This window comes from Sinocyclocheilus anshuiensis, unplaced genomic scaffold, assembly GCF_001515605.1.
Source record: "Sinocyclocheilus anshuiensis isolate Anshui unplaced genomic scaffold, SAMN03320099.WGS_v1.1 scaffold1463, whole genome shotgun sequence".
NCBI lineage: Eukaryota > Metazoa > Chordata > Actinopteri > Cypriniformes > Cyprinidae > Sinocyclocheilus > Sinocyclocheilus anshuiensis.
In genome coordinates this window covers 624,031-644,058 of record NW_015536784.1, presented here as the reverse complement: position 1 = coordinate 644,058, position 20,028 = coordinate 624,031, and the positions used below count along the sequence as shown (strand labels likewise).

Genomic DNA, 20,028 nt, shown 5'->3' with positions numbered 1-20,028 from the left:
CAACCTCCCGCTCTCTCGCGTGAAACCAACACGGAAGTGACTTAAACTGTAATTCGTCAACTGGCCGCTAGAGGCAGGCTGCAAAAGGGAGTCAATCCCATAGACTCCCCATGTTAAAATGCCCAACTTTACAGCAGAAAAAAACATGTTTACAGCCTGGTTCAAAAAATGATTTTGGTCTATAAAGCTAATTTTGCCCTTCATGACGACTGTGAGGGGGGTGATTTTTTTTATAACTCATCCGTTTAAATTATATTAAGCCTTAAAGTTCTGCATAATTAAGGGCGTGGCCACTGGCAGGTGGATTGCCGCTGCTGTCACCACCGTCGAGCTAGGTGGCCGTGGTTTCAGCAACCAGCTCCCGCCTCTTTGCCCATTTTTGATTATCCAGGAGTGACACGCGGTGACGCGCTGCCAAGATGGCGACGACTGGCTCCGCCCACTTTGAGCTTCAAAAACGCTCTTTAGAATCCTACGGGTGACGTCACAGACACTACGTCCATGTTTTTTTTACAGTCTATGGTTCTCTATGGAAGGCCGTAAAGACAGATATTTCTTTAGACGTTATGTGTACAGACGATATAACGCGTGGACACGTAATTGCGTCTAAACACGTAATTGCGTGTAGACGCGTAAACACAAGATTTCCGGTATCAAAATAAAAGTCACATCGACTAGCACTGCAAACCCTGCATTTTTTTTATTTATCAGTGTATAATCTTTTATAACATTTAATTTATATAAAGTATATAATATATTTAATTTGTCTGATAGACACAAGTGAGCGCATTCCTGAAAAATTCGCTTGCAATTGTTCACAAAATTTCTTAACTCCATGGTTCCACTGCCCCGTGTATTTTGAAATACCTACTCCTCCTTCATTCGTAACACGATGTCATTATCATGTGACCATAGATAGCGCTGACATGCAACCACGTACTATGGTACGTACGATGTCACGTCACATTTATATGCATTATTCATTAATGACGTACTTAGGTAGATATTTACGTCACTATTATGTGTTTAATTAATTTTATGCAAATGTTCAAGTCTTCGGCCTTGCCATTGGCCAAAACATTACACAATACACGTGTTATATCGTCTGTACACGTAACGTCTAAAGAAATAGCTGTCTTTTCGGCCTTCCATAGTTCTCATACGCCTTGGCAGTCAAATGTGACCAAACACTTTGGGCCTCATTCATGAAACACGAGCAGAACGAATTTTTGTGTAAATCATTCGTAAAGCTGTTCTGACGTAAATTTTGGGATTCATGAAAGTGTTTGTATTTTACAAATGTTAGTTGGTACACAAATTTACACCTGCTCCCAGCCCCGCGTAAATGGGTTGTACATCATCCGAACGTCATTGATGGCACTGCATGTTTATAAAACTATTTATATCTTACATAATCACGTATCACGCAGCATTTTGATAAAATAATATACAGTAATTATACACAGTATACTGTGTTTTCCTTTTTACTATTATTCAGTACAGCAGTAATATAATCTGCAAATTTAAGACTTTTATCAAATAATTAATTAGCTACTTTTGTTAGGGATGTACCAATTAGTCTCTTAATTATTATGGAAATACTTTTCTATAAAATGGCCAGAATGAGGCATAACAGTAAACATTTCCTATGGCTGATATTAGCGCTATTGCTAGATTTGGCAGACAGAGCGCTACACAAAAGACGCATTTTTTAGAGAAACATTTTTAGCCTACTTGCAGAGAATGATGACTGGTTGATTAAAAATTAAACATTTCTTTAGTTTTTAGTTTAAAACATTCGCAAGTTTGTACCCTAAAACATAAAATGTTATTCTCCATGTTTTCAGGTAGCTTACAAACTGATTAGACTGCTAAGTCAACATATTCAGTGCAAATTACTTACGATAATCAAACACTACTATTAAAAATAAATAAATACTTTTATGCAGCAAGGATTCATTAAATTGTTTAAAAGTGACAGTAAATACATTTATAATGTTACAAATTCGTATTTCAAATAAAAGCCTTTTTAAAAAATATATATTTCTATTCATCAGAATATCCTGGGGGAAAATGTATCAACATCTCTACATAAATATGAATCAGCATAACTGTTTTCAACATTGATAAAATAAGAAATGTTTCTTGTGCATCAAATCAGTACATTAAAATGATTTATGAAGGATCATGTGACTCTGAAGACTATAATAATAATGCTGAAAATTCTGCTTTGCATCACAGGAATAAATTACATTTAAAAATATATTCAAATAGAAAACAATTATTTAAGAATTGTTATAGTATTTCACAATATTACTGTTTTTACTGTATAAAGGTTTTGATCAAATAAATGCAGGCATGGTAAGACCTCTTTCAAAAACATTAAACATTTTTTATAGGTCTGAAATTAATTGTTTATTTAATCAGAATGGGGGAAATTTTTCACAGTAGTTGCTGCATATAATTTTTACATGCTCGCTGATTCTAGTTCAGATTTAATGGTAGTAGTAAGTGGTGAATGTTATGTGGTTTGAAACAGGGTGTGTTTCCCAAAAGCAACTATGGTCGCAATATAGTTTAGCGGAACTTGCGACCATAGATGGCTACTGGTGCTTTCGGGAAATGCACCCCTGATTTACTCTTAACCCGCCCTTTTTCTGCACCAGTCAGACTGATCTGCTGGTCATTGTGAGCAGATGTGCAGGAAGACTATAGTGTCTGTGAAGCATAGAGTAGCTAGAGTAGGGCTGCATCCGAAATCACACCCTTTCCTGCTATATATTAGCTGTAACAGTTTGTCAAAGGGTAAAAATGTCCAAATTCACAGTATTCGTGAAACAGTAAGTGAAAAGTTCCCATATGACCTATTACTTCTTGTGAGAAGTGCGCATCCAATGGACACTTCACTATCCCATGAGGCCATGGGAAAGGATTTGTAAATGGCAATGAAACAACACAACTGACACCGCTAAGTCACGTCATTGACAACATGACAAATGTAGTTCGTCCAGTTTTAAATGCATACTACACAATTCATACTAAATAGAAAATACTTTTTTAATAGTCACAATTTTGGACCCAGTCTAGATGTTGGTGTTGTGGCTGCATTTTGCCGTCTTATTTGTGTTAGTGATTTCAAGTTTTCACTCATGGGGCATTTAAAGGAGGCTCGAGTGTCAAACAAACAAACTTCTGAAAGAGCATGTTTGCTATCCAAAAACTAATGTGACACTGATTTTTTCCACTTTTAATTGAATCATAAAAGGGTTATGCAAATCTTTTCAACACTGTGTGCATTGTTGCCAAAACAGCCTGTCTTCATATTCACTTCTGCGGCATTAACATTTTTATACTTTTTTTAAAAGAAATAAGAGTAAGTGATTAAGTCATTTGGGTGTAGTGGCACTAAAACAAATCAGTTAATTTTGAAATAAACCACATTCAGCTTAAAAAAAAAACATTTCACTGGAAGGACTTCAACATTTCCTGAAATATTTCAGGAGTAAACTTGTGTTATAGCAACAAATACATTGCAAATGATGAACAACATTCTCAAATGATTTTGGAAAACCACTGTCTGTCCAACATAGTTGGCAATACAGATAGGATAATAGCATATTTTAAAACCAATAATGATGTTCAATCGACAACAGAAAGCTTATGTAATAGAAAGGCAACATAATATTCAATGTACATTCGGTATGTGAAATATATTATCCACACTCAAGTACTGTTTAATTATGAGGATATTTATGCAATCAGTTACAACAAGATGATGCAGCAGACATTTTTGATTAGGCATGGCTACGCCTTGGGGTCCAAGAGGGATAGGAGTCTGTATTACCAGCCTGCTTTGCTTTCTGATCCTGTTCCCCATCATGTTCTGTTGTCTATCCACTTTGACTACCAATAAGATAAACACAGAGAAGCTAGAGTAATTGTAAATGTCAGGACATTGTAAATTTGTAATGAGCATTATTTCATTTCAAGTATTTGGCTGGATAATGTTATTGACATTTCAATGATATTACAATTTTGAGGTCTGATGGTATTTCGAGATGCAGCGAATTGTTATAATTTATGTGTTACAATTGCCCCTGATAAATTCAATAATATGATAACCATGTCTTTGTCAGTAAACATTTTGATTTGCTCTTGGAATACATACATACAGCAGTAATTTTACTCTCCATAATATAAGTAAGCCAGCTTCATATTCCAGGCTTTGGCTTCTTATTACTTACTGAGAGCAGTGCTCTACTGTACCCCATAGAGAGGAGGGCAGAAAGTAAAAAATAATTTGCTGTGGGGAAGGTACATTCACCGTACCTTCCCTTTGAAAAAAGGCAAAAAGAAAAGGCGAAAAGGGTCAGTGAAAAGAAAGGTCAAAGTATCAAGAATGAAAGGCAAATTGGTAATACAGTGCTGCAAGCAAAGCAAAAAAAAGCTATCTAACTTTTCACACAGTTAGTTTTCTGATTCTAATTTGGACTTAAAAAAAAAAGCGCATCATAGCTAGTGAGTTAGTTTCTCTTCAAAATGTGTTGTGTCTATCGACTGTATTACAATAGTGGCAGTATTTATTAAGGTTTTGTTTATCATCACCTCACTTTGACAAATACACCAGTTCTTTCTCAGCCACAGGAAAAACCATGGAGAGTGGGATTTGATTTTGTGGCTGCCAGATGGTGAATTAATTGTAAGTTCTGGTTCTTGTAATTCCCATTTGTGCATGCTGCTTATTTGGAGTTCCACCGTATACAAATCAGGTTTGGGCAACGCAACATCACAAGTCCCCTGTGTAGTTTTCCATGCAGTTATTTTCAAAGAACATGGAAAATGTGGTTGCTATTGTAATTCAATTCCCATACAAAATGTAACTCATTATTTTAATGCAATCAAAGCATAACATTGTGCATGCTTTAATAAATACGAAGCAGATTTTCAAAGACTTTTAGAGATTTCAGCTATGTGTGTTCCAAATACAAACATCACTTTTAGTTTGTTTGAAATGTGTTGCACCAAATCAACAATTCTGACATCGAAAGCTTGAGAATAAAAGCAAGGTGAAAATAATGACTTCTCTGTGAGGAATGTGTAATACACTGGTGTGTATAAATGAGCTTGTTGTTGGTTATGAGGGTGTTGTACAGAGATTTGTGATTCATTGGTGGCTATATTGAGATGTAACATCTTTCCTAATTATCTCCACTGAGAGTCCATGTTTAATTGGAGTCCTGTGGCATGAGGACACGCACGTGCACGCATCAAAAACACGCATTTACATAAAACACATGCACAAGTTCAACGTAAACATAATAAGAGAGTGTGATTAGGAGTCTCACGTCTGACATTGCACTTCAACATCATAAGGAAACTGCAAATTGGAATCAAAGGAATTGCTCTCTGCTGAGCAGTTTCTTTCTCCTGTTGGTACTGTCTGATCCTACATTATTGCTTAGGTGCTCAATAAACTAGGGCATAGTTTCCCACCTTCTCTATCTTTCTGGACAAACAAAAAGCAGTGATTGAACTCAAAAAGGAGTAGAACTGTCATGTAACCATTTTTGTGTTAGAGCTGTCACTTCATATTGTACTATTGTTTCAGTCTGAGTCTGGATTTCAAACAGTTGAAGCAATAGTTCTCTTGTTATTTCCCCACCTATTTGTTGTTCTTTCTTCTGTGGAAAACAAAATGAGTCAATGTACAAAATGTTCTAAGTGATCTCTTCCATAATATGAAAGTGCATGGACTGTAAGAATGCTGACGCTGAAAATTCAGCTTTACCATTACAGGAATAAAGTACATTTTTAAATATAATAAAATAGAAAATAGCTATATTTTGAACTGTAATAATATTTTTAAAATATTACTGCGTTTGATTAAATAAATGCACCCTTGGTGAGCATAATAAGAGACTTCTTTCAAAAACATACTGACTAATGTATGCATAAGAAAAAATTACACACATTCACAAGTTTATAAATAGTAAATTTAAATGAGGGGCGTTTCCTCCGAGGAGGCATGGGAGGCAATGCCTCCCCAAAAAATTGGATGCGAATATAAAATCATTGGGCCTCATTCATGAAACACGAACAGAACGAATTTTTGTGTAAATCGTTCGTAAAGCTGTTCTGACGTAAATTTTGGGATTCATGAAAGTGTTTGTATTTTACAAATGTTAGTTGGTACACAAATTTACACCTGCTCCCAGCCCCGCGTAAATGGGTTGTACATCATCCGAACGTCATTGATGGCACTGCATGTTTATAAAACTATTTATATCTTACATAATCACGTATCACGCAGCATTTTGATAAAATAATATACAGTAATTATACACAGTATACTGTGTTTTCCTTTTTACTATTATTCAGTACAGCAGTAATATAATCTGCAAATTTAAGACTTTTATCAAATAATTAATTAGCTACTTTTGTTAGGGATGTACCAATTAGTCTCTTAATTATTATGGAAATACTTTTCTATAAAATGGCCAGAATGAGGCATAACAGTAAACATTTCCTATGGCTGATATTAGCGCTATTGCTAGATTTGGCAGACAGAGCGCTACACAAAAGACGCATTTTTTAGAGAAACATTTTTAGCCTACTTGCAGAGAATGATGACTGGTTGATTAACAGATGAAACTGCATTAACAGCATCTGTAATGTGCTGCCAAGATTCCTTTTTTAGGACATGATGTAGGACATGACGTACTCCACTACTTGAAAATAAAATGCTGCGTTTTGAATGCACTTCCGATAACAAAATTTCAATTTCTGTGTCTGAGAAATTTTTCCTTTTCATTCACTTTTGAGAGGACATGTTGAAATCCTTATTTTCATTTTATAATGTGATGCCCATATAGTTGTCAGTCAGAATTCATGGGCGGGAATTATGGTAATTATGAATGAGCGTGCACGCTCGCCCCATTTACGAATATTTGTCAAATCTGATGTTTACGAAGCGATTGTGAATCCGGAGGAGAGTTTTACGCGCAAATTACTCTGAATTTACTCATATATTTACGCAAGTTTCATGAATGAGGCCTATAGGGTTGGGTACCACTGAATTTCGGTGCCGGTACCCAATGGTACCCTTTTTCGGTACTTTACTCTCTGTGTAATTACAAAAACATTTATTTCAGTGAAAAAATAAGTCCCAAAGTCTCAATTTCAACATTTTAAACAAAAGGGCCCCTCAAACTTTTTCTTTCCCCCCCCCCCCCGAGAAATTCTTGTTTTAATTTTTCTGAAAATCAAATCAAGGCATAAAAAATGTTTTTGAAATCAAATTAAAATGAAAGGAAGAAAAACTGTGTGAATATTCCTTTAAAATATTTTTAATAGGCTAATAATTTTAATATTTTTTTCTACAATTAAGTGATTAATCTGGTTGTAATATTTATTTTTTATCATTTAATTGTTTTATTTAAATTTGATAGAAAATTGAATATTTAAAGATGTACATTATACTGTACAAAAGTAATACAAGAGTAATATATTTCTGTTACATGTTAAACCGTACTTTTATTTTGACAGGCATGAAGCTACTGTGTGTATACAGTATGATAATGCTAGTTTTCTCAAATGAAACGTTAAAATTCGCGCGAAGTGACTCTCACAGCAGCTCTGGAGATTAGGTTTTTGTGTTTATGCCGTCCTATAGTGAGACGCAGAGGCCGAAAATCACCAGGAGCGTCACGCGTGCTTCGGTATTTGTGTAGTAAACAAAACCGCGTTTCCGCCATTCATACATACAGAGGCAAGCGAACATGCAGGATTCATATTTAAACCGTCTTTTTGCATTTTAATATTCACAGACACTAGTTCATATCGCGATTCGAATTAAGTGGCAGTGGCTACTTTTGATTTATTCGTATAAGTAAATTACGTTTTTATGAATGGACTCCGCGATCCTGTCCGCGTTTTCGCAGAAACCATATGGCCCTAGAAATGTAACCACACTTCACAACATTTTGATTTGCCCTGTGTGTTGTTTGAACGAGTTGCAGCGGTGACACCACGTCACAGGGTCTTTCTTTCTCTCTCTGTAGCGTATGCGCACAGATGTGTTCTCAGGTACCGAAATTTAGCACCGATTGATTTAATGTGAATCGGTACTCAGTAGTACCGACGCAATTTGGTCGGTACCTTTAAACGTACCGAGTTCGGTACCCAACCCTAATGAGGCCCCTTAAGTGTAACAATTGATTAATTGTACTATATTTTAGTTCAGTTCAATTTAGTTAATATTTTGAGGAGATTTTTGGTACTAAATAATATGTACAATAATTATGATCCATGAATGACCATTTAAAATATAAAATGTTCTAATATGCTTATTATTTATATTACAATTAGTGTAGTGTTTAGGGTTAAAATGGAGAAAACGTTTTTAAATTCCAGTGCAAAGAGGCAAATTAGAGATGTTGCACCGAATTCTGTGACCATAGTAGGCGCTGTATTGAGCTAATCCGACCTACTCCTAAACCCAATTCTAATCCTAAACCTACCTTCACTACAGCACCTAGGGTCACAGAATTCGGTGCAACAGAGTCATTTGGTGGCCAGAAAAATAATATTCATATGTAATGACATTGTTTAACCACTAGATGCCCGTATGGCTGTTAGTTGCTCAAGAGTTTTGCCGGTCACAATTGCTTACTTAGGCTATTTTTTTAGGGTTTGCATTTGAATGTATATTTAGACATTATCTGATATTCACGTAAGCATACAAGATAAGTGAAGATTACAAAAGGCAAGCAAATACGGAATTTAACTCAATAAAAAAGTTTAAAATAATGTTTAAAAAACTAAAGGCAACCAATTGCATTCAGTGAAACTTTTTATTGTATTCCTTGAATGGGCAGTCTTCATTGAAACTCATTCAACCTCCTACAGGGAGAGAAAGATTGCAGAAAGACTAAAAACTTATGAATGAATGAATGAATGAATGTTATCTAACTGCAATTATAGTATAACTATCTATTATCTATCGATAAACATTAATTATAACGCGCTTCATAAAATACCACTACTGGACAGATTTCCGAGAGGTCAACTGATGCGTTAAAATGTAAAAAAATGATGTAATTTCTTCAACATTCTGGCGAGTGAGCTTGTGAAGCACTGAAATGAATGGGCTTCAATGCTGGAACTATTGGTTGTTTGGAACTTTTGTTTTTTCATTATTGAACTTTCAAAATGACAGAATTCAGCAGCAAGTTCTTTACATATTTCTCACAATTACACATTTTGTAAGTACAAATTGAAAGACAATTTAAATAAAATAAAAAATAGAACTTAAAAGAGAAGGAAAAAAATAATGGCCGTCTCAAACATGTTAAATTCATTTAGCAGAGACACAGTTCTTTGGGCTTTTCGATTTTGTAAAAACTTTACAGATTCTAAATAAATTTTAAAGGCTGTTTAAAATGAGCAAAATTGGGTTTTGAGTTACTCCATTTAGTTTGATGAATATAACATTTTTCTAATAACAAACAAATCAATAATAAATATTGTTCTTTTAGAAATGTCATATTCATTTGAATGAAGTAAAACAGATGATACATTTAAGAATAGGGTGCAGTTCATTTTAACACTTAGAAATTGTGACATCTCAGACCAAAACAAAGATGAACAGGGACATTCAAACAATAAATGCACGTCACAATTACAAAAAGAGCAAATGTGATCTATATCCAGATGAAAACGCTCTAATGTTTCTTTCACAGGATATATTCTGTGAGCAATTTTAAAAGACACTTTGGTTTTATTTGTAACACAATAATGACAAAGAACTCCCCAAAAATGTTCCCACTCAAATGAAGGAAACATATTAACCCAAACAAATTTAGATGGAGGAGGAGAGATATTAACAAAAAGAGATCTAATCAACTGGTTAATGCAGTTATTATTATTTAAATCAAATTTATCTAAAAATAAATGTTTGGAAACTTTACTTCCTACTGTGTTACACGCGTCACACGCTTTACTTCCGCATTCCTCAGTTCATACTGAAAGCCTATGGGAGTGTTTCAACGGCTCTGACGCCCTCTTACTATGGGCGGGGTTTCATCAAGTCAGACCAATCAGAGAAGCGCAACGAGGCGAACGTTACGCAGCGTAATTAATATTCACGAAGCAGGCCTTTCCAATAGTAGGGTTCTTGGCGCAGCTGAGAGAGCGTGGAAATGGCAGCGGGTGGATCGTACAGTATAGTGGAGTATTTCGGGGGAGATGGCGGCTATCGCTGCGGTTACTGTAAACATGAAAACGGCAATTTCTCACACGGTGAGTGGATATTAATCTGTTACCGATGGCTGGTGGTAAATATTCTGTGACTTGACGGAACTGTTTTGGGAAGCCGGGTTTGACCAGTCTGTTTTGACTAGCTTTCAACGGTTTCCTGAATTGGTGAGCATGATTTATCAAATGTTGAGACGCTTAATGATATTAAAGTATTGGTTATATAGTTCCAAATGGGTTGTTTATAGTAAGTACTTCATTGTGTAATCCATTATGAACAGCATGATGTCTGTGGTGTCTATGGTGGATAGTAGACCTTGTCTGCTGTCAACCAAACGTTTCCTCTCACTGAAATGTGTCAGTTTGCAACTTTAAAGAAGTATTTATTTTTTTTAAACATAGAAGATGAATGATTTCTTGATTGTGAAGGAGTAGCAGAGGCCTGGTCATGTTTGTTCATCCCTGTCTGGACCAGTGATTCATATGTCCTTTTGCAATGGGTTTAGCAGCCCAGATTATTACAGGAGCTGCGTGTTTTAACTGTATATTTATCATTTTATAATAAAGTGCTTATTTTATACAATTTAGACTATCAAATACAGGTTTAAATGAGTGTATGAAATAATAAATGTACAATCTTTTAGATGGCACAGACCCCCAAATACGATTATCCTCGTGTGAGGGACCCCCATCCTAAAATTTAAAAGGCTTCTATATAGTTTATTTTTTAAAGTCCCAATTTAAACTGTGAATAATTAATATTTAATTATAAATGTGTCTAAAATATTATTTGGAAAATATTTAGTGTCTATTAGGGCTGTGCGATATTGAAGAATAATGCAATATTCGATATGCGATACGGTAATGCTTAAAGTGCCACATGCTCAGATGAAACAGTTTTACTCCACTGTTGCTGAGTCAGTTCTGTGAACTTCTATAACTATCTTGTGTCATATATATATGGTTATTTGTATGTATGTACCAAGAGTTCCTGTAAAACCACAACAAATTCCTTGTGTTTGCGCACACTTAAAATTTACTCTTTGAATTCAATATGCACTGATTCTTATTTAAGCTACAAAAGTTATTTAGGTAAGAGCAGTGAGTGATTTTCTCTTTGTCTTTTGTTCATGGCCCCAAATATTGCAAACTGTAGCGATATGCATATTGCGATATGTACATTTGTGATATTTCGATAATTTCGATATATTGCACAGCCCTAGAATCTATTAAGTTGTATTTTCTACTCATTATAGGGCTTTTATAGTACTGTATTTATATATTTGTTTACGTATTTATTTTAAGTTTTTATTATTAATATTAAATTTTTTTTTTTTAATTTTTATTTATTAAAGTATTACTTATTATTTTTTATTTGTCTTTACATTTAACACATTTTCCACAGACCCCCTAGTTTTCCCTTGCGTCCTCCTCCTTGCAGTTTGAAAACCCTGTACTATAGAGTTACTATATTACAGTTTAAACAGAAATCTGGTCAATTTTAGTACATGTGCCAGATGTACCAGTTTTCGTAGTTCCTAATCCCATAATAGTGAAAAATGGTCCAGGGAATTGCAAGTTTGATGGTCTATGACGGTCATGGAAATAAGTGGTTTTATGTACTCTGGTTTTTTTTTTTTTTACTGCAGCCACCAGATAATTCACATTGAAATGTTTCTAGATTCACATTTATAATGATGATAAGTAACTACTGTTAATTGTCTGTATATTGATATTTTCCTTGCCTGTATATTTATATTATCGATACATTGCTTTTCATGTCTGACGGTCGGAATTGTGTGTGAGTGAGCTGGTGTTGATTCTTGTTGTTCTATGTATAGCGACATTTTTAAGTGGATGCTGAATTTTTTTTTGTATTGGGATAGAAATATATGTTTTAGGTATAGCATAAATTTAAATAGTTTAGAGCATGTATTCATTCTGTATAGATTATTTCTTTTATATTTTTAGGGTGACAGTTTTACCATCAGTCCAGGGACTGCAGATGTAAAATTGCTTCTAAGTTGCAAAATTATGAGTGCATTTAAAATAAGGAGACATTTAATTTATTATAATTTTTAGTTTATTAAATACTAGATACAGTTTATTTTGGAACCAAAATAACAATATTAACCAGGAACAAATACTTAATGAATAATGTGCAACTTTTAAGTATAAACAACCTTGAAATACACTTGGACTCTTATTTTGAAATGTCTATGCTTTAGTGTTGCTAGCTTTTTATTCAAAAAAGATGAGGCAGAGAAAATATGTACTCTCAATACTCTCTGAAAGCGTGAACCTTTACTTTTAAACATGCAGCACATTTATGTATTTAATGAAATCATCATCATCTTTTGAAGTTTAATAATCACATTGTGTTGCGATTCCTTGTTTTACATCCCCACCGAAGACACTTTATGACCTTAAATTTCATTTAATTGAATTATTATTATTATTATTGTTACATTTTAGGGTCCCGCAATGATTTTTCTTTTAAATTTGCACACATATTTTAGGATTCATGCACTTCTATTTGAATTGAACACACTGTCAAGCCATGTTTATGAGCGTTTTAATAGGAAAACACATGTTTTCTTTTAGTTATTTTTCTTTATTATATAAGTAGAGTATTCAAATGGTGTGTTTTAGCAGTACAGTAATAAATCAGACTACAGGTTAACTAGCACAGGATGTGGTAGTCTTTTCAGGGCACAGACTAACTGTTGTGTGGTGCGGTTTGGGACTGAACTGAACTGAACTGTTTGCCAGTGATTTTTTTTCCATGAGGAGATCATGCAGTGTTTAAAATGATTACTCACATTTTTAATCTTTTAGGGCTTGTTGCTGGCTTATTTATCTGCCTCAAACAGAATCAGGGGCTATTGTGTTGTGAAAAATAGGTGCCTTGGGTCAGTTAGATCTCTAACAACCTCTTTTGTTGTGGTGATCACTGATGTCACTTCATGGGTCTTTCTGGATTGTGTCGTGTTCTGTTCTATTGAATCGCCTGTTTGTTTTTGCTCCGAGAACTGTTGGTCTGGCCTGTAGAGCTCGAAAGCGAGCGCCTGCTTTTTCCTGGCTTGGACTCTGGAAGTATTTTAAATGCAATTCGTTTTTTTTAAAATATTTTACATTTACATTTTGTGCATTTAGCATATTCGTTTATCGAAAGCAATTCTCTTCCTAATTTTTTTTTTTTAGAATATTCTTTAATGAAGCGTTCTATACCTTAAGCCACCTCTAAAATGGATCACAAAATTAAAATAGATTCAAATCAAATAAAAAAAAAAAAAGTTAAAAAAGGTGCGAAATATAAAGACCACTTAAAAATCCTGTTCAGAATCTCCGTTTATAAAATAACAGTCTGAGCCTTTCAGTAGCAATGCATGATATCAGTACATCAAACAATATGTATTCTTGTTATTTACTTTTTTACTTTTGGATTTACTTTTTGTTACCATCACCTGTTTTCAGTAATCTAGCGCTTTCCCTTTAACTTTTTAAGAGCATGATTTATGTAAATTTTATGTACTGGTATCATGCATTGCTATTGAAATGTTTGTGTTATTGCTCAAAATCGGTTTCATATATGTAGATTTTAAACAGAATTTTAAATAATAAATCTAACTGATTGTTCACTGACCATTCCTGCTTGGGAGAAGCTTTAGCACCCCCTTGTGTTCTTTCCAAAATCTGCCAACAAGCCAAATCAGTCATTTCTGTTTTCAAAATTGTTTTTGTTAGTTTTGAGTAAACTTTATGTAAAGAAATTGTTTATATGTGCATATCTCAAGTGTCATAATTATTTTAGCCTATATCACATGTATATATCAGCCCGCCCTCTTGTTTTCGATATTGGTTTTGCCATTTCACATTGACAAATGTATACCAGTCACTCATTTTTATCAGCCACTCATATTCATCTTTAATAAAATGTCTTGTCAGTATTGTATGGTTTTAATAATGATGTTTTTAGTCCACAAGGTAGCGACAGGAGCCTCTTTAATCTGAAATTCTGTGTGTCTAAGATCTCCTCAGTGTTTGCATTATAGACAGAATAGAAGTCTGTCTAATAATCAGATAGAATGGTTAAACAAAGGAATTAAAATGTATACAAAGTATTATATTATTAGTAATAGAAAGGCAAACATTATAATACTTTCTCGTTTGCCGTCAGCATTCAGCAAATACACATTTATATAATTTAAACAAATCTTTGAATGAATAATGAACATTTAATTTCACAAACCTTGCAGACTTAGTTGAATCCAGCTGTGAGATCTTGTGAAGTGTGCATTTGTATCCTGCATGATCGCGTGTTCTCTGCGTGATGGTAGGTCCGTGTGAATTAAATACGGACAGGAGGAGAGTTCAGCTTCACTGAAGATGCGCGATCGTAAACTCGTGATTTCAAATTATGCTTAATGTCATATTAATGTAATTTTCACTGTGTGCTGTATGTAAAATGAGTGTTACCTTGGCTTTATTTGAAAAAATATGATTCCCAATGCACACAAACTTCCCAGAACACTGAGTGCCCTGTTGGTTACGGTGTTTACTTCCTTTTTAATTATATTTTTATTAAATATTTATTTATTTGTGAAAAATACTTTGTCATCTAAAGTAGAACTGTTTATTTTACACATTTATTTTTTAATCCATTTTCAAATGATTTAAAATTTCTTGAATATTAATTAAAATAAATAAAATTATATCGGCCACCGGCCACCCTGCTTTCCAAGATATCGGTATCGGCTGTCAAAAAACACATATCGGTCGACCACTAGATATAACATGGGCATCAGATGCCCTCCTGCTGTGATTATACATGCATGCACACACTGCTTCTTAAGTGTTCAAGTGATCGTACATGTCTTTATTTAAGAAGTTTATCCTGGTAAGTTTGTGTTGTATGTTCTAAATGCTGTTGTTCTCTCTCTAGGCATGTGGTCCCATACTATGACAGTGCAGGACTACCAAGATCTCATCGACAGAGGCTGGAGAAGGTGCTGATGTATCTTATTGTCTGACCTCTGAACTGCGTGTTTCATAATATAGTCTTCTGACTCTAAATCATTTGCCACATAAATAGGCTTCCTTGCATAATGTCTTAGCAGGAAACACTTTTACACATGAACAGGATGCAGTAGTCTAGTCAGTGTAATGAGCTTAACACAGTGACCAAATCAGACATACTCCCTGAGCCGTACCTCTTACAACAAGACAAATGGGTTTTCGTGCACTTGACAGGCACACTGCCTGAGTTTCTCGAGAAATGTGATTCAAGTCAACACAAATCCCCATTTTAGACCCGTTTTCAAGATCAACTTGAGGGAATGTATATTCAGCAAGAAAACAATGTTCATTTATCAGACACTTCTTTTCAAAGTGACTTACAAATGAGTTTGTCATAGAGCCAACAATTTTTATAGTGTACAATGCCAGGGGTAATTGAAACAAATTGATGAATTATCATTTATATAAAATATATGTTCATTTTTAATAAATGATGATTTATTACAAGAAGAACTATGAATTTTAATGTAGAGTTAGTAGTGAGCCCTGCATAAATGACCTGCTTTTATTCATCATTAATTATTGTTTTGTGCATGCCTAAATTAGAATTTTATTCTATTTAAATTAAATTGATCTATTTTTTTTTTTTTTTTAGAAGTGGCAAATATGTTTACAAGCCGTTAATGAATAAGACATGCTGCCCACAGTACACCATCAGGTAAATGATTCAAATGTTTTTTTAATTTTTTTTTACTATATACAATAGGATACTCTGTGGTATATTAAAATTAATGTTATAGTTAAATGTATTAAGTGACTATTGAGTAATCATTTTAACTGTATATATTACAGCTCAGAAATGCTAAAAAAAAAACAATGCAACATGTCAAATATGTTGTGTCCTTTTCACTTTCTTCATATATTAATATGTTGTTGTACTTGTTTTATGAAGGTGCCATGCTTTGAACTTCCATCCGTCGAAGACTCACAAAAAGACCTTGAAGAAGGTGAACAGGTTCCTCTCCAAAGGAGAGATGCCAGTAGAGAGGCATGATGAGGGACTTGAAGGTGAGCGCCATTTACTGGATATCAGCTGCCGGTGGCAATTTAGGCCCAACATTCACTAAGAAATATCATAAACCACACGCAGTTCTAATGAAGCTGGATGCTATGTTGGATGTTTATTTTGTCTGTGTTTTGGGAACTAATTTGAAAAAGCTCTTTCTAAAAGACGTTTAACGCCTCGTGACTAAACAAAGGGCGCCAATGTGAGTGTGCACACCGACGCGCAAAACGCGAGGCGTAAAAGCGTCATTTTTTTTAAAAACGCCTCGGGCTCGTTTTTTTGGTTTGACGCGCCTCGTTAAAAACTGGCCGACCAATGAGATTGCCGCTTTTGTTCACATGCCTGGAGCTGCTGAAGTTACAGTAAAACACGACTTGGTTGCGCTCAAGCACAAAACGGTCTTGCCGAGCACACATTGATACCCAACGACAAAGAGGAAGTAAGTAGAGTAGACCAAGAAGATGCATCGAGGCAAGACGAATGTAGAGCTGCTGGTCTCATTGGTGTCTGAACACAAAGGGCTTTATGACAAACGCGACAGCGACTACAAAAATCTTGATAAGAGGGAGTTGTTATGGAGAGGAATTGAAGATGAAATAGGATTCGATGTGTACCGGGGTATTTCTGTTTTTCATTAAGCGCCATCTAATGTCAGGGAGTGAATTTGCATGTTCACTCAGCTCATCGCCTGCGAAAATCGCTTGGGTATGAACACAAAAGACATGTCGAAAAACGTCGGCGATAAGCGTGCGCGATAATCGTCCTGGTCTGTATGAGGCTTAACATTGACAGAAAATAGCATAAAACGTGTGATTTGCATGCCTTCCACTAACCGAAGAGGCCACATTATTTACTTTTGAGCTTGAGCTGACCAATAACTTACAGCTTTTGCTGATATTCACTATTTATCTTAAGTTATGAATTAGCTCTGATATGGCTTGAAATGATGATTTATTTTTCCAATAGAGGATTCATAATTTCAGCATTGAAAGCAGATACAAAATGAGAACACAAGAATATTGAATCATTTTCATTTACTGTGTATATGCAGCCGTATAACAATACATGCAGTATTTTTACTGAAACATTTTAATATATGAAAAATGCAACCTAATGACTTCCATGAACCTTTCTGGGTGATGACACAAACAAATCATTGAATCAGTTTGGAAACAATTCAAAGAAATTGACAGTTTGAATTGACTGAAGGAATCAAACTTACCAACTCTAACGCTGTCTTTGCTGCTGAACACTCCATTGAAATGGCTCATGTTTTCACAGTGTCACTTAATTTTACATTGGCAACAAATCATATCTGGTTACATATGATTCAGTATATTGCCCAGTTGCACAATTTGAGCCAGTGTGTAAAGAGTTGCATCCCCAAACCAGTGTTTTCTACAGGTATAGCCTCTGTCTGTTTCTTATATCTTGTGGTCTGGTCTGATTCGGTTTGTCATCCCAGGTTTGATAGAAGATATCAAAAGTCGTCTAAAGCCCTTCTCTTCCATACTTCAGAGGACAGTGGCTATAGCTGCAGGAAAAACTCAGTCGTTTTTGTGAGGTGTGCTTTCTGTGCTGTAGACCAGACATTAACCAGACGTCATTCAGGAATCAAGTGTTAATCTCACGCCTATTTCACAGTTTTTTTTTTTTCTCTTTTTGTCTTTTTCTCCATATTTTGTGTTTTCTGTGCATGATTTGTGCGGTGTTGTGAAGCACAAGTTTTGTTAGGGTTCATGAAGTGAAATTGTGCTTGTGACTACAGTCCCTTCCCGATCGAGACCCATTTCATTCCATTTTAGACATGCAAATTCTAAAAATGTCTTCACACAAAGTCTGAGTGTGTACGTAAATGCAACCAATTGTGGTTTTCTTTTCAATTGATTTTCATAATTTGATGGTTCCAAGTAGCGGTGCGAGTTGAATGAATCCCTGTAGTAGACCGCATGAGAGTCATTGTGATGATGGTTATCTTAAATGTGCATGTGTTGATTCTTTAGGAGAGCCCATGGACTCTGCGCATGAAGCGGGTGTTCAACCACCTTGTCAAGACCCTCTGAAAATAGACCATAGTGAAGTACAGGATATCAGCACCAGCCCAGACACAGACACCACCAACTCAACTGCACCAACAACGCCCAGAGAAGACGCAGTGCCCGCCCCAGCAGAGAAAACTCCTAATGTTACACCCAAATCCGGTCAGTCTCATAGAATGTGCATCTTTAACATGTCAGTATTTATACGATGAGCTTTTTTAGTTACAGTTATTTGATCGATTCAGCCAGTTAGTCATTGGACTGATTCACCAATAACTAATATGTTTGAGACAGATTTTTGAGTGTTTTTGACCAATTTATTAAAAAGAATTGGTTCATCAGAGTAAATTAGATTTGAATCACAATGGAAATGCATTACTGTTGTGTGCAACCAATGAGGACATCACAACAGAAAGATGGGTTGTGTTTAGGGCTGCACGATAAATCGCACGCGATATTTAACGCGCATCTTATCAGTAAAGCCGGTTCTGTAATCAGCGGTAAATCTCCATCACCTGCGGGCTTTCACATTGAGCAGCATTAACTACACAGAGCCGTTGTTCACTGACGAGCTGTGCAAAACCACGTTCATATTCGCGCGATTTTTTGCGCAGCTCGTCAGTGAACAACGGCTCTGTGTAGTTAATGCTGCTCAATGTGAAAGCACGCAGGTGGAGATTTACCGCTGATTACAGAACCGGCTTTCTGACAAGATGCGCATTAAATATCGCATGCGATTTATCGTGCAGCCCTAGTTGTGTTGATAGTTTATATTATTTTGCAGTTCCCACACTCTAAAATGTGCTGGGTTAAAAAAATAACAATTTCTGAGTAAATCAAAGGGTGCGTCTCAATCAGCTCACTAGTTCAGTAGTCAGGGCACTGATAAAGGAGTCTGCCATTTTAAGGGAGATTCACGAGCTCGGGAGCTGATTGAGACACACCCAAAGTTCCTTGAAGACAAGTCATTTCACTTGGAGGCCGTCTTTGAAATGCCTCTTGGATATGCAAGTGCAGCTCCTATTTTTCTAAATGGGGAAACATCAAATTCCCTAAAACTGTTCACCAATTAAATCTTACAACAACTGCCTCATAAATGTTGTTTCTTATGCTCCAGTAGCTTTAAAAAAAGCTTATTTTTTCAGGCTTGACTGGCCAATGCGCATGTGCAGTCCTAGGGTGCGTCTCAGAACGCTGACTTACTGACTTTATCAACTGGCGATTTACTTTTTTTTTTGAGAAGGCGTATTTTGACTTAATAGGAGTGCACCATCTTTGGTATATCTAAAGTCTTTGAGTCGTGCATTCTTTTGGCGGGAGGTGAAACTTCCATGGTGGCACCGGAGTGGCGCTCGCTTTTAGTGTAGATCCAGTGTAGGCTAGCATTCCAAGCAGACGTTAGCTGCGACGCACATGTAAACAAAATGTTAGGTTACAATCGTTTTCCTATTTATACAGTAATAATTTGACAGGAATACAATGTAATGCAAACCTTAATTTCATTCAGGAAGTTTCCCGTCACTCAGTTAAGTTTTCTCTCAGAACAGAACACATGACTGTTGACAAATGTATCCATTTTGGCACAGGTTACCCAACATTGGGTTACACTGACCCAGTGCTGGGTAGGGCTGTGTGTCACAAGCAAAGTCA

The 20,028-nt window shown here is 35.4% G+C and overlaps 1 protein-coding gene across 5 annotated transcripts in view; it reads left to right on the top strand.

Moving 5' to 3' along the window:
- Positions 1–20,028, top strand: part of LOC107655512 (arginyl-tRNA--protein transferase 1-like) — a 112,483-nt gene that overhangs the window by 4,631 nt on the left and 87,824 nt on the right. For 2 of the 5 annotated variants that reach the window (XM_016443036.1, XM_016443018.1), the window contains exons 1-5: positions 10,143–10,299; positions 15,200–15,263; positions 15,929–15,991; positions 16,226–16,341; positions 18,343–18,540. In XM_016443036.1, the coding sequence (XP_016298522.1) occupies positions 10,200–10,299; positions 15,200–15,263; positions 15,929–15,991; positions 16,226–16,341; positions 18,343–18,540 (541 nt within the window). In that variant the 5' untranslated portion in view covers positions 10,143–10,199. Of the gene's footprint in view, positions 1–10,142; positions 10,300–15,199; positions 15,264–15,928; positions 15,992–16,225; positions 16,342–18,342; positions 18,541–20,028 lie in introns of those variants that run through there. The other 3 variants (XM_016443009.1, XM_016443045.1, XM_016443027.1) reach the window with 3 other exon arrangements.